This window comes from Siphateles boraxobius, unplaced genomic scaffold (genome assembly GCF_051911475.1).
Source record: "Siphateles boraxobius isolate OS27281-9 unplaced genomic scaffold, OSU_SipBor_1 164, whole genome shotgun sequence".
NCBI lineage: Eukaryota > Metazoa > Chordata > Actinopteri > Cypriniformes > Leuciscidae > Siphateles > Siphateles boraxobius.
In genome coordinates, this window is record NW_027508771.1 from 133,903 (window position 1) to 149,440 (window position 15,538).

The 15,538-nt window shown below is 39.6% G+C and overlaps 1 protein-coding gene across 9 annotated transcripts in view; it reads left to right on the top strand.

Moving 5' to 3' along the window:
* LOC143740058 (apoptosis-resistant E3 ubiquitin protein ligase 1-like) overlaps window positions 1–15,538 on the top strand; it is a 206,834-nt gene that overhangs the window by 40,132 nt on the left and 151,164 nt on the right. For all 9 annotated transcript variants that reach the window (XM_077232132.1, XM_077232130.1, XM_077232138.1 and 6 more), the window contains one exon: window positions 3,259–3,330. In XM_077232132.1, coding sequence (XP_077088247.1) covers window positions 3,259–3,330 — 72 coding nt within the window. The remainder of the gene's footprint in view (window positions 1–3,258; window positions 3,331–15,538) is intronic.

Below are 15,538 nucleotides of genomic sequence, written 5' to 3' on the forward strand. Positions count from 1 at the left end.
CGACATCACAGTACAGAGCCTAGCGACATACAGCGACAAAGTCGCTGGCGGTGTGAATGGGGCTTAATAGGTGATGTGACGCGCGCTCCATTATGGACAAAAAGAGGGAATCAAATATAAGAAGATGACAAATAGATAAATAAGAGCAGGATTGCACTGTCTGTTTGCACATGTGCATCGATCGGAGTGTCTGGTAGATGAAAACAGTGAGAGATCTTGTTGCTGGTGCGACACGAGCCACGAGACGCTCTCAATTACGGGCAAAACAAGCGAATAAGATAAGATGACAAATATTGTCACGAGACTCGCGCTCCGCATTAAAACGGCGGAATAAAATATAAGGTGATGTGGCAAATAGGTTGGGTAAATAAGAGCAGAAGGAAACGCAGGATACCTGTCTATTTGATCATGTGCATCAGTAGGAGTGTCTGGTAGCTGTAAGGCAGGCGAAAGGCGTTTGGTTAATGGTGAATATACTGACCTATTGTGCGTACCGTTCTGGCTCCCCCTGGCTAGAGGTGATATGAGCTGCATTTGGTTAAAAAAAAAACTTCTTACATATTGTGTAAGCTCGTGAGGCAGGCGCATATATCCGTAACTGGTCGAGTGGCAGGCTTATAACGGTGACTGGTCGAGTGGGAGCGCATATAACGGTGACTGGTCGAGTGGCAGGCGTATATAACGGTTACTGGTCGAGTGGCAGGCGCATATAACGGTGACTGGTCGAGTGGCAGGCGTATATAACGGTTACTGGTCGAGTGGCAGGCGCATATATCCGTGACTGGTCGAGTGGCAGGCGCATATAACGGTGACTGGTCGAGAGGCAGGCGCATATAACGGTGACTGGTCGAGTGGCAGGCACATATAACGGTGACTGGTCGAGTGGCAGGCGCATATAACGGTAACGGGTCGATTGGCAGCGGCCCCTAGCGGTGACGGGTTAAGTGACAGGTCGAGTGGCAGCTCCCTCTGATACGCAAAGATTTTACCCCTACTGCAAAAGTTTATCCCTTGTCTTTAATGCATCGTGTTGCATTCTTGAGCATTACCGTGCAGATTCTGAAAGATGGACAGTATGGCTATCCTTTTGTAAAGGTAAAATATTAATTTAAGAGCTCAGTGTTAAGACTTTTTGCCGGAGTTTGAATGATAGGCTATATGACCAATGATAATGCAGATATCCGCCATTTTTGTCTGACAAACAAACCAAACCAGTCAGTGGATTTGAACTTGAAAAATGGTGTGTATTGACAACTTTTTGCAGTTCTGATGTCATTCATGTTTAATTTCTGCTATAACTAAAATAGATGATCTGTTCACGTGCTGCTTGAACTGAAGCGCTACACATTAAAGCACCACAAAATGGTATTTATCGTTTGAATTTCACAAATACTCAAGTCCGACTCGGCCCCCTTTGGACTTGGATTTGGACTCGGACTTGATTGGTAAGGACTTGGACTCGACTCGGACTCGACAAAGGTGGACTCGGACCCAACGCTAACAACAAGTTATAAAAGCATTGCTTATGCACATGATCATCAAACATTAAACAGTATATAGATCGAAATTGCCTAACGCTACCGAATGAAATGTCTTCTCAGCACAAGGTATAGGACTGTGCAAGCTTTAGGGATGCTGATGGAAGAAATAAATTATGAATCATCGTTATGAATTCGATCCGGACTTAGCCTAGTCTTTGACAAAAATGCTATTATGTCTGCTTTTTGTTCAAAATGTTGCTTTTTTTAATTTTATAAAACTTACCCACATTCAAATGTTGATTAAAAAAAAGAATAAAAAAAAAAGAATAAATGAAGCTAGAATTATATGTTTGTTTATTTGTTTTGTTTTTTGTTTTAAAACAGAGTGTTACGTTCCTATTTAGTCTAGGGTTTGAAGGAACGTGTAACAGAATAAAATAAAAGGAACAAAAATGGTGTGATGTGTGGAGGCAGCCAGGTTCAGCTCCCAACCCCAATACTTAAACAAGAATAACCCAAGACAAACTCAAGAAGAATCAAGCGGTTTTATTCTTATGGGTGTGGGGGGATTTCAAGGCTTCAAGAGGGGGTAATGGAAAAATAACAAACATAAACCCTCTAACTATTACGGGGAAAACTAACTAGACACCACAAGAAAAGAAAAGAAAAATACACTGAATACTCTAACTCCCTAACTAACTTAAACAGGTGAAAACAAATACATTAAAGCAAAACACCCACCTCTCTACCAATCCTTTCCCCAAAGACTTAACATAATAATAACAATAAAGAATACTTTACACAGATGACTATTAGTAAATAATATCTTACAACATAACTAGAAAGTCTTGTCGTAGGCACCAATTACCACGAGAGTGTTCACACGATAACACTGAAGAGGATCAATCAACCAAATATAATCAGAAAGAATATTCAACAGAGCTTCGGGGTTGAGATTTGGTACCACACGATGCAGCCTCCACACACACATACCCAAGTCTATGGAATCAGGCTGCTTAAATCCCCACAGCTTCCTCTCCTCCTCCAACCACATCAGGTTACCAATCATTGGAGTCAGGTGGCAGCCATTACGTCCTGCTTATGGTAAAGAGACGGAGAGAGAGAAACGGGGAATAAAAAAACAATTGTATGTTCATAATATTCATTCAACAAAATATATAAAAGAGGAAATACTATAAACAAAGCCGAAATATTAGCAACATCAGTAAAGCATGTGTTCAATTGACCTATCACTCAGAACTAATACCCAGACAATCTCATAGAATGTCGTAAAAATCGATCTGCCTCACTTCCCTGACAGCGAGTGAAAATGCTGTCAAACCACAATCATTCACAAAACACAAAACACAAAACAAAAAAGATGATGCACAGAACACACCTACTTGTGCGTGAAAGGTGAAGACGCAACCACAACTTCTATTGCATAAACTCTAATCTGAAACTTATCACTTGCTGTTTTAATCATATTTTATAAACTTAATCCCTCATAAAACCATGATCAGCCTCCAAATCACGAAAATCATGATTTTTTTAATTTATTTTTTAATTTATTTTTTAAGAAATTCCTGTTGATCACATTAACTCTTTGTCTATGGTGACTGACAATACCCATCAACCTTTATCATGTTTTCCTTCTGTGATTTGTTCTAAAATAAATGTCCTGTTTGTTAAAATTGAGAGAAAATAAAAAGCAGGTGTTGTTAATGATTTCATGAGGATGTGAATTATATAAAAATGTTTATGTCTCACTTCTCAGCAGGAGCTCTGATATTTGGCTGTACCATTGCCCTGTGCTTTCTGATAAGGGACCTCATGTTTTACGTGATTGGTGAGTCAATTGCCTGACACCATTGCTTTAAAGCTTAATTATGTAGTTCCAAAATGTGTTAATGGCTTAGTTCACGCAAAAAGATTTCTATTATTCTGTTATTAAAGGACAATTCCGGTCAAAAATGAACCTATGGCTAAATAACACATGGGTACCGAGTCGACCGTTCTCTGGGATACGTTTTCATAATAATCGAATATACCCAGTTTTAACGTTAGTTTTAGTTTAACCACAGATTAGCTTATAACGCTAGTGTATGGGGCATTGAATAAGTCAGGGCTCGACATTAACGCTTGTCCGCTTGTCCGGGACAAGTGTATTTTTTGAAGGGACAAGTAAAAGAGAATTTTACTTGCCCGACCGGACAAGTAGCCTGAATAGAACATCAATAACAAAAATAAACAAATAACTAGGGCATCACTAAACCGAGAGAATGATTCTGATTTTATTACATTTATTGTAAGTTGCGATCGATTGTGGATAATGTAGGCTATTACTGACGGTAAGGTTGCGCTGTTGACGCTCGCGCAGCCTCTCGAGGAGAAATCTGCGTAGCACACACACAGCACACACAGCAAATGAGCGTAGCACACACACACACTCAGTTAACAACATACTGCCTATAAAAAATCTAAATGTGGAGTTTTATATTTTTAACATATGTTAAGCAACCTCAATTATTTTTCCTGAATACCATCACGACTGAAAATGTGACATTGATTTCCTACAACAGTTCAATAAACAGTTAAAATTAAGTCACTTACATTTTAGATGCAATATTGCATGTTTTTGTTCTGTTTCAGCAGCGAAAATAGTTCCAAACAAAAATCACAGCAGAACCACGGCACATCTCACAGGAACACTTAACCTGTTTTCATCACTGAATGATTCAGCATTTTGAACGAATCGGTTGAGTCAAAGATTCAATGACCCATTCATAAACATCTGTCTCATACTTGAATGAATCAGCCGTTTGAACGAATCGTTTGATTGAATGAATCAATGACTCACTCATTAAGACGGTCGCCTGCCACCACCTACTGGCGGTTTAGTGTTATGTATTTGTATATTTAAATCAATTTCATAACATGATTCTATGCAATTGTAATTTTTCAGTGTAAATGGTTTAATTTGATGAGCCATACCTAGGGTAACAGAGCTATAGTGTCTTATTATTCTAAATAATTGAATTTATTGATCAAATTTAGGAATTTAAAATGAAATATGAAGCATACATTCAGGGCCGGACTGGGACCAAAATTCGGCCCTGGCATTGGTGGTTTTCACCGGCCCAACTAATTGATGACGTTAAAAAAAACGTCCCCAGAATCTGAAATTTTTTCCCACTGAGACACACCATACAAAGCAGCAATGACTTTAACACTGTAGGCATACGTCATGATATAAGACTGAGGCGCATAGACTTTAGTCCATACACATTCACAGCACACACTAGCATGGAACAACGGCCAAAAACACACGCACACACGAGTATGGCACAGCAGCCAAAAACACACGCACACACACGAGCATGGCACGGCGGCACGACGCACACAACACAACTGCTTAATAAAGAAAAAGCACCATGACCAAACCACAATAGAATATATATGATAAAAAGAAGCATGACCTACCTTATTAAATCAGCAGCCGTTGCATCAGCGCGCTCTTCTCCACTACTCTTTCAATGATCGGCCACTGACATACTAGCAAAATTTATTTTACTCTTTCCCCGCTTTTGGTTGCGTACTCTTGACGTGGAGCATATTACTTTGGGCAGAGGGGAGGGCCTCTGCCTATCACTTCCGCATGCACGTCCTGCCATATCACTTGCCAGTAGCTAGGGGGAGAAACCCCCCTATAAATATGGGCCGGCCCATCTAGTTTTTTCCGGGTTTCTCACGTATTTTAGCTCTTTTCCCGCTGTCTTCCCGTTTAAGTATTTTCCCGTAAAATATCCCGTATTTTTACACTCTGATTGTGTTAACTCAGAACACGCAACTATCGGTGTCTGTGAAGTGGCGGCTTGCACTTGGGTTGCTAGACCTCCAGTAAGGCAGGTGGCAGTATACAGACAGTAGCTTAGGCTACTATCGAAGAAGAAGAAGAAGAAGAAGAAGAAGAAGAAGACGGTAGCAGCGGCGCGGGCGCGAGCGCGAGGAACATAGCGAGGAAGAGGGAAAAAGCATGGGAAAAAGTAGCGGTGAATTGAATTTGAAATGATCAAGGAGAGCAACGTGGTCAGCTCGGCCCAAAACAATAGAAAATAACACCGGCCCTTCTGGCATGTGCCAGAATTGCCAGATGGCCAATCCGGGCCTGCATACATTTAATAAGATAGGGGGAGGAGATGCCCTTTAAAGGTGCAGATATTACAATATGCCGATTTAAATATCAAAGCTGATTGAACACTGATGAGAATATTGCTTCAGAATAAAATAACACACAAAGAAAAAAAAAATCCGGACAAGCTACTTTTTACTCGGACAAGTGAATGACAAATGTACTTGTCCGAAGGACAAGCACATGAAAAGGCTTAATGTCGAGCCCTGAATAAGTAAAAATAAAAATGGCCGTGCTACGTACTGGTCGATAGTCACAGTTCAGCTCACGTAGCATGGTGTTCGTGGTCCGACTGGTCGAGACTGTTTTCCAAAGATGGCTCCTGCTTATATACGCGAAGTGTACTGTCTTTATAAAGTATCTTCTTCTGTCTGTACACTTACAAAGTTCTCAATCCTTCGGTTTTCAGGTAGAGACCCTCATTATGCTACCGTGTTAGTGTGGGGCTATTTTGAGCCTTGTTAGTGGTATTAACTAGCGATTTTTATTTTTACTTATTCAATGACTCCCATACACTAGCGTTATAAGCTAATCTGTGGTTAAACTTAAACTAACATTAAAACTTGGTACATTCGGTTATCATGAAAACGCATCCCAGAGAACGGTCGACTCGGTACCCATGTGTTATTTAGCCGTAGGTTCATTTTTGGCCGGAATTGTCCTTTAATTACTCATGTCGTTCCAAACCCGTAAGACCTTCGTTCATCTTCAGAACACAAAGTAATATATTTTTGATGAAATTTGAGAGCAACTTTTTTTATTGTTATTAAAAAAATGTAAAAAAACCTTTATTTTTTACTGACCTGTGCTAGTAGGAAATATAATTTAATGTTGTAAAATATAATTTTTTCCTTCATTTGTAATGATCCAGTCAGATGTTTGCACAGAATTTTTGGTAAAGAATACCAAAGTTTTGGTAAAGTAGTGGTAAAGTTTTATACAGTACTATATATATATATATATGTGTGTGTATATATATGTATGTATGTATATATACCATTTATTCACTGTTATATATTTTTTCCCAAACTTGTATAACTTTTTTTTCATAAAACACAAAAGGAAAAATGTTGAACAATGTTTACAATGTTTACATATCCAGCATGCAGGGACCAGGAGCTGTTGAGATGTTGGTTTAAGGGGTTAAAGATTTAATAATTTTCATTCATTGATGTTAATGATTTCCATTACACGAGAGTAGATGTTAAAACGTCATGCTGATTTGTACTCGGCCTTCGCCAAGATAAGCACCAACTAAGACATAGCTTTACAGTAACCTATGCTTCTCCATCCATTTACGCTTCTTTCCATATGGTGATGTAAATCTCCATCTGTCTAGTGTTAACACGCGTCAGCACACACAACGGCTGCAACCACAGTGCGGTCCCCCCATGACAACCGTCTGGATTGAGCTGAGTAGGGGACATCTCTAAGGACTTCAAGTGGGCACCTTCCGTCCTCAGTGTTTCGTCGACTAGCCCACGACACCTCAAGAGGGCTCGACAGTGACTCTGGAGTCCCAGAGTCACCCCCCTCCGTCCCCCACTCAACTCAGCCCAGCTTACTGACCTCTACATCCCTCCTGCTGCTGAGACCTAACCACAATCTCACAATTTCTCCGCAACCCAACCATACGCGCCAACCCGTTTGACTAAGGCTGTCGAGCCCCACTGGTGCGTTAATATGCAGTTTCAGTGGCAACGGTTCCGTATGGCATACCACCTACCGCAAAACACAATATCTGCCCAACCACCCGTCATTCACGCAATATAAACAGGAACGTAACGACTGTAAATACTATACAACCTATACAAATAAACCAACAGACTCTTCAAGTTTACAAGAATTCTACGAAACCGTAGCATGGCGGCCTGTACACAGCCAGCTAGAATCTTTCCGTGTCAACCACAGCCAGTTGCTGCTCCTTTCTGCTGCTTCAGATAAGTTCTTTACTGTGCGATGCAACTCTTGGCCACTGAATCCGACGTCTCTGAGGAACCGGGTTGTAGAGTGTGCCACAAAACCTCGACAACCCACTTCCACTGGATAAACCTGGACTCTCCATCCTCGCTGTTCTGCTTCAGTGGCCAGATGAGCATACCGCAGTTTCTTCCTCTCATATGCCTCATCTACTGCATCCTCCCATGGCACTGTTAACTCTATCAGTTGAACAATGCGTGCTGATCCAGACCACAAAACAATATCTGGTCGTTGGTTAGTGGTGGCAATCTCAGGTGGAAAAATAAGCCGTTGATCAAGATCAGCCAGCATCTTCCAGTCCCTAGCAGCTTCCAGTTGTCCTGGGCGAGAATTGGTGTTAGCACCTTTTCTTGGTGGTTGCTCTCCTGGGCGGAGGAATATTGTCTTCTGCGTGTAATTTTTTGCTAGAAAAGGCGGCAACGTATTGTTCATACTACGCTTGCCTTCCAATTCTAATGCCAAACATTGCAATACTTGGTCATGGCACCAAGTAAACCAACCTTGGCTAAGAGCCACCTTACATCCTGTCAAAATGTGCCTTAATGTGGCAGGTGATGAACACAAAGGACAAGAGGGATCCTCTCCTACCCAGAGGTTTAGGTTCTGCGGTGATGGGAGAACATCATATGTTGACCTAATAAGGAAACTGATACTACTCTCTTCCATTGACAAAAGTTCTTGCCAGCCCATTTTGCGTTGTTCCACACTCTCCCATCTCATCCACTCTCCCTGCTTGGCCTGGGAAATGGCCTTTATACATCTCATCCTCTCCTCCTGCTTTCGCACCTCATTGACTACCAGCTTCCTCCTTTGAGCTGGGCCTGCCTTGTGCCATTTAGAAGGAGCTAAACTGAGCCCAAAACCCCCTCTTCCATGCTGTACCTGTCCCACGATATCCCCAATTTGAAGGTCAGCCTTTGCCTCTACTACAGATTTCTTTGCTGAACACTTTCTACCAGTTTTTACCACAGGGGCTGCCTCCCTTACACATTTGTCGCAAGACTCTGCTAAAGTCATTTCCAGTCTGACCTTGGCACTGAGACTGTCAGCTGCAATACTCCTTTACTATAAAGTCCCACTCTGCTGAGGCAGCGTGGAACTCCCAACCATTTCCTGATGTATGAACTTATTGAACGCTTCCAGCTTATCCACTGTTGTGAAAGAAACCTCGTACACAGTCAGTGGCCACAGCAACCTTGGCAGTAGACCAAACTGAAAGCACCAGAGTTTTAGTTTGCCTGGTAGAGCACAGCTGTTTATGCTCTTCAACCCTTCCACTGCTTGTCCTCTAACTTCTCCCACTCCAACTGTGTCCTTTAGATCCCCATCGTACCATCTCCCAAGACTCTTCACTGGCTTCTCAGAAACTGTTGGTATTGCCTCACCATTAATGAAAAATGTTTTATCTACTACCTCTCTTTTAACTATCGAGATGCTCCATGATTTAGAGGGCTTAAATTGCATTTGTGCCCATTCGATATTATCTGTTAACTTCCCCAATAACCGATTAGTGCAGGCTACTGTTGTAGTCATGGTTGTCATGTCATCCATGTATGCTCTGATTGGCTGGTAGTCAATGGGCTGCAATACTCCTTTACTATAAATTCCCACTCTGCTGAGGCAGCGTGGAACTCCCAACCATTTCCTGATGTATGAACTTATTAACGCTTCCAGCTTATCCACTGTTGTCAAAGAAACCTTGTACACAGTCAGTGGCCACAGCAACCTTGGCAGTAGACCAAACTGAAAGCACCAGAGTTTTAGTTTGCCTGGTAAAGCACAGCTGCTTATGCTCTTCAACGCTTCCACTGCTTGTCGTCTAACTTCTCCCACTCGAACTGTGTCCTTTAGATCCCCATCGTACCATCTCCCAAGACTCTTCACTGGCTTCTCAGAAACTGTTGGTATTCCCTCACCATTAATGAAGAATGTTTTATCTACTACCTCTCTTTTAACTATCGAGATGCTCCATGATTTAGAGGGCTTAAATTGCATTTGTGCCCATTCGATATTATCTGTTAACTTCCCCAATAACCGATTAGTGCAGGCTACTGTTGTAGTCATGGTTGTCATGTCATCCATGTATGCTCTGATTGGCTGGTAGTCAATGGGCTGCAATACTCCTTTACTATAAATTCCCACTCTGCTGAGGCAGCGTGGAACTCCCAACCATTTCCTGATGTATGAACTTATTAACGCTTCCAGCTTATCCACTGTTGTCAAAGAAACCTTGTACACAGTCAGTGGCCACAGCAACCTTGGCAGTAGACCAAACTGAAAGCACCAGAGTTTTAGTTTGCCTGGTAAAGCACAGCTGCTTATGCTCTTCAACGCTTCCACTGCTTGTCGTCTAACTTCTCCCACTCGAACTGTGTCCTTTAGATCCCCATCGTACCATCTCCCAAGACTCTTCACTGGCTTCTCAGAAACTGTTGGTATTCCCTCACCATTAATGAAGAATGTTTTATCTACTACCTTTCTTTTAACTATTGAGATGCTCGTTGATTTAGAGGGCTTAAATTGCATTTGTGCCCATTCGATATTATCTGTTAACTTCCCCAATAACCGATTAGTGCAGACTACTGTTGTAGTCATGGTTGTCATGTCATCCATGTATGTTCTGATTGGTGGTAGTCGCATCCCAGAAGCCAAGCGCTCTCCTCCTACTACCCATCTTGATGCCCTAATGATTACTTCCATTGCCATGGTAAAAGCCAGTGGAGAAATTGTGCATCCTGCCATTATTCCAACCTCTAAGCATTGCCATGCGGTGCTGAATTTTGGAGTTGAGAAACTAAATTGCAAATCTCCAAAATAGGCTTTCACTAAATTTGTTATTGACATTGGTACTCTAAAAAAATCAAATGCTGCCCACAGAAGCTCATATGGCACTGAACCATATGCATTAGCCAAATCCAGGAATGTCACATGGAGCTCCTTCCTCTCCTTTTTAGCTGATTGAATTCATTGCCAGATAACATTGATGTGTTCTAAGCATCCTGAGAACCCTGGAATGCTCGCTTTTTGAACTGAAGTGTCAATGAAGCCATTCTTTAATAGGTAGGTTGACAATCTCTGCGCAATAATGCTGAAGAAAATCTTACCTTCGACGTTTAATAGTGAAATAGGACGAAACTGACTGATGCTTGTAGCATCTTTTTCTTTAGGTATAAAGACTACACCTGCTCGTCGCCATGCTCTAGGTACAATCTGCTTTTCCCATGCCACTTTTATCAATTTCCACAGAATTCGTAGAACTCCTGAAGCACTCTTGTACGCTCTGTACAGAACTCCATTAGGCCCTGGAGATGATGAAGCCCTTGCCTTTCTCAAAACCTGCTCTATCTCTTTCCACTTAGGTGCACAGACCTCCATTTGGTATTCTGGTGGATTGATAGGTGGGATATCTGATATTGATTTTCAATCATAAAAGTTTGCAACCATTGAAATGGTTATTTGTCAGGAATTTCCCCTGCTTATTAAAAGTTATGTTATTCTTCCTTAAAGCTCAGATCAGCTGACAAACAGTTCTTAACAATGGTTCTTCAGAAATCTGAATACAGATTTATGCTTTGTAAGGCATGTGTATACAACTTAATTCGCCATTTACAGTTATTCACTGGGGATATGTTATTATGTAAACAGTATTATAGTGTTGTATACTATGTAGTATGTATACAGTAACTAAATGATTTAACAGTGTTTTTGTTGACATGTATTTCGAAGCATTAAAGATAATGACTTAAAGCATTAAAGATAATGACTTAAACATTGGTTAAATTAATAATTAGCTCAACAATATTAATAACACTTGCAGTCTGAAGTGCATATTGGTCAACAAAAGACTTCAGGAAATAATATACACTCTTCACAACTATGGAGGTAGTTTTGTTTCTTTATTATTCAATCAAAAAAAATATTTTCAATTAAAAAAAACTTTCAATCAAAGAAAAAAAGTATTTGAATCCAAAAATATATTTGAGACTCAAAAAAATACATTTGAACACTGCTTTTCTTTGATTGAAAATGTTTTCTTTGATAGAAGTCCGTTTTGTTTTGTTTAATGCAACCTTTTTAATTGAACTGACATTGTTTTTTGATTGGACCATATAATAGGTAGGACATTTGTGTCTTTATCATTCAATCAAAAAAGTTGCTTCAAACAAACAAACAACAGAATCAATAAAAAAGTCACTTCAATGAAAAGATAAAGATTTTCAAATATAGAAAATCGTTTTTGAATGCAAATAAAATATTTGAGACTCCAAAAATTGCATTTGAACACTTTTTTTTTTATTGAAAATGTTCTCTTTGATTGAAGTAATCTTTTTTGTGCTTGGGCCATACATGGGTAGGACATTTGTGTCTTAATCATTCAATTCCAAAAAAGTTGTTTCATTCAAAAAAAATATTTTCAATCAAAGAAAAAACTGTAATGCAAAAAAAAAAATTACCCCGTGAATAAAAAAAGTATTGAAGAGAATGTGTTTTTTCGTTGTTTTTTTTATTTATTATTTGAAGTGAAAAAAATTTAGAAGTTCAAATTGTTTTGATTGAATAATTTTTTTTAAGTGAAAAAAGTTTTGAAGTTCAGATTTTTTCGTTTGAATCACTTTTTTTTTGAAGTGCAAAAAGTTTTGAAGTTCACATTTTTTTGATGGAATCATTTCGACACAAACGTTACGCAGTGGGCGGGTGCTTCTCTATTGGTCAGACATGTTTGATTGACAAGTGTCTACACCAACGACATCTTTCTGACAAAGAAGTCATGTTCGCCACTCGCCAGCAAGCTTTTTGCCAGCAAGTGAAGGGAGCAGCCGTGAAGTTCATTTTCCTGAAGCTACAGATCTATCTCTGTGAGCCTTGCAGCGGCCAAGTATAGGGGGTAGTGAACTGATGATCAAATGAGTGTTCCAATTATTTGTAATTTTGGTTTATAGTCAATCTTGCACCTAGCACCCTAAAACCAAGTGATGTGCAGCTTGACGTAACAACAGCATAGCAGCCTATATCCCGCTCTCAAAATAAAAGCATCTACTAAACAGTAGATGTGGGCATTTGTCTGTTCTTTGAGCACTAATGACGTTACTTAGTAGAACATAACACAGCACTAGCACATAGCAAGCTGCTGTGGTGGGGGGGGGGGGGCATCGGCGAACGTTATCAACTAGCCGTTCGCGCACTTTGCTATCCTGAATATATTTAGATATCTAACCTAACACCATCACAAATATTCCTCAACGTGAAGTTCCACTCCCTCCACTTGCTGGCAAAAAGCTTGCTGGCGAGTGGCGAACATGACTGCTTTGTCAGAAAGATGTCGTTGGTGTAGACACTTGTCAATCAAACATGTCTGACCAATAGAGAAGCACCCGCCCACTGCGGAACGTTTGTGTCAAAATGATTCAATCAAAAAAATTTGAACTTCAAAACTTTTTTCACTTAAAAAAAAAAAGATTCAATAAAAACAGTTTGAACTTCAAAAAAAAATTCACTTCAAATAAAAAAAACAAAAACAACGAAAAAACACATTCTCTTCAATACTTTTTTTATTCACGGGGTAATTGTTTTTTGCATTTGAACAGTTTTTTCTTTGATTGTAAATATTTTTTTTGATTGAAACAACTTTTTTGGAATTGAATGATTAAGACACAAATGTCCTACCCATGTATGGCCCAAGCACAAAAAAGATTACTTCAATCAAAGAGAACATTTTCAATTAAAAAAAAAGTGTTCAAATGCAATTTTTGGAGTCTCAAATATTTTATTTGCATTCAAAAACGATTTTCTATTTTTGAAAATGTTTATCTTTTCATTGAAGTGACTTTTTATTGATTCTGTTGTTTGTTTGTTTGAAGCAACTTCTTTTTTGATTGAATGATAAAGACACAAATGTCCTTCCTATTATATGGTGCAATCAAAAAACATTGTTACTTCAATTAAAAAGGTTGCTTTAAACAAAACAAAACGGATTTTTATCAAAGAAAACATTTTCAATAAAAGAAAAGCAGTGTAATGTATTTTTTTGAATCTCAAATATATTTTTGGATTCAAATACTTTTTTTCTTTGATTAAAAAGTTTTTCTTTTATTGAAGTGAAGGTTTTTTTAATAGAAAATATTTTTTTTGATTGAATAATAAAGAAACAAAACTACCTCCATACACAACTTATTCAGAGAAATTATGCTGACTGCGTGTGGATTTAAAGACATGAAGGTTTGTTTCCAAGCAGTTACAGTATACTGTCGCCCTGAGCAAAATTATGCATGGTAAACCTTTTAAATATAATATAGTGCAATTTAGTAATTGGGATTGTATGTTTTGTAATATTTAATGTAAATTCTAATCAATTTCTGTTAATAATCCCAGATATATGTTCGGTAGGGAATCGTAAAATGGCCACTCGAACTTCTGGTGGCTTCACTGCCCGCTTACAGTTTAGAACACAATGAGCAATCTAGTTATTTACATAGATCAGTGGCTGCTGGCTTAATTGTCATTTTGTCGCACTTTTGGAGCATTTGCAGTGTGGTGGAATTATCGGGGAAAGTCCCTGTGCTCCGGGTCTACAAATATAAGGGTCTAGCCTAGCATATATGTACGGAGCGCGTTCAGCTCTCGAGGGAGCTGATTGTATTCATTGTAACTCATACGCCGTGAGAAGTGCCGCTCTAGGATTTGATAATATGGCGTGTCTAGTTCTGAGAGATTATATGCAGAAAGAGTTGAGGCAGGTGTTAATAATAATCTGCTTCTTCCGCTGCCCCAGATATAAGTGTTTATGAGCCTTGTTCTTCCTAGATTTTCACATTAAGGTGTCGAGGTAATGGAGGAATTTGCAATAGCGATGTGCAAGGATACCCCCGTTGAAGAGCTGCTTAAGAGCTATCTCTTTCTTGGTGTTGCATACTCTGGGATGGCTCCCGCCTTGCAAACAGAGCGAGCGTGTTCAGCTCTTTAGGGGGTTTGAATGCACTCGCTGTTGTGAGCCACTGTGAGGGAGCTCTCCTTTACGGTTCAGGCCCAGTGCTATCGTGGGCTCATAGGTGGGCAGAGTAGAGGCAGATATTATCAAAGCGTGCTCCTCTGAAGCTTTAATATAAAAGCAACCATTGCAACTATATTTTGCCACTGTCATATTTGCATCCCTTCGATGCATTCTTCCCCTGGAAGTAGTGCTAATATCCAAAGTCGTAGTTGAAAATATTATCCCTTTGATGGATACTCTCTTAAGGGCTGTGCCAAGGCAAAAGAACAGCTGACATTGCTTGGCCATTTATTCCTTAGAGCTTTGTTCTTGGGCCCTCATAAGGTTAACGCCTAGCCTGCAAGTGAGGCCCCAAAACATCCCTTGTAGTTAGAGCATAGAAGCTTGGGTATCATCATCTATTTTTGGAAGATGGTGGCTTAGGGCAGGGGTATTCAATTAAAGTTCTAATCGGTCCGGTCTCTATATTTCCTTCCCAGCGGAGGTCCAGACAAAATGAAATAATTAAATAAAATTGAAAATTAAATAAAATTGGCGTGTCAGTCACACCGTTACGTTGATGGCGTTCTAATCCAAGACGCAGTGTCTCATTTCCTCTCTCAGGGAACCAGTTGTAACCTGAGATGATTTATTTGAAGACAATTCAAGACAAGTGTGAACTATTTCACATGAGCTTTATGATTAGTTAATTCTGAACACAGCCACATACCTAGTTATGTGCAAAGTTATGCAGTTAGGTTACTTTAAGCTTTTATTTCTATGTTTTTTTTCCCTCTTTATATGGGTCATGAAGTGGATTATTTTATTATTTTATGTTTCCTGGGGTGCCCTTACAATGTTAGTATGATTTTTATCTAAAAAATTGTAATCATTTAGAAATAAAAGGCATTTTTCCAA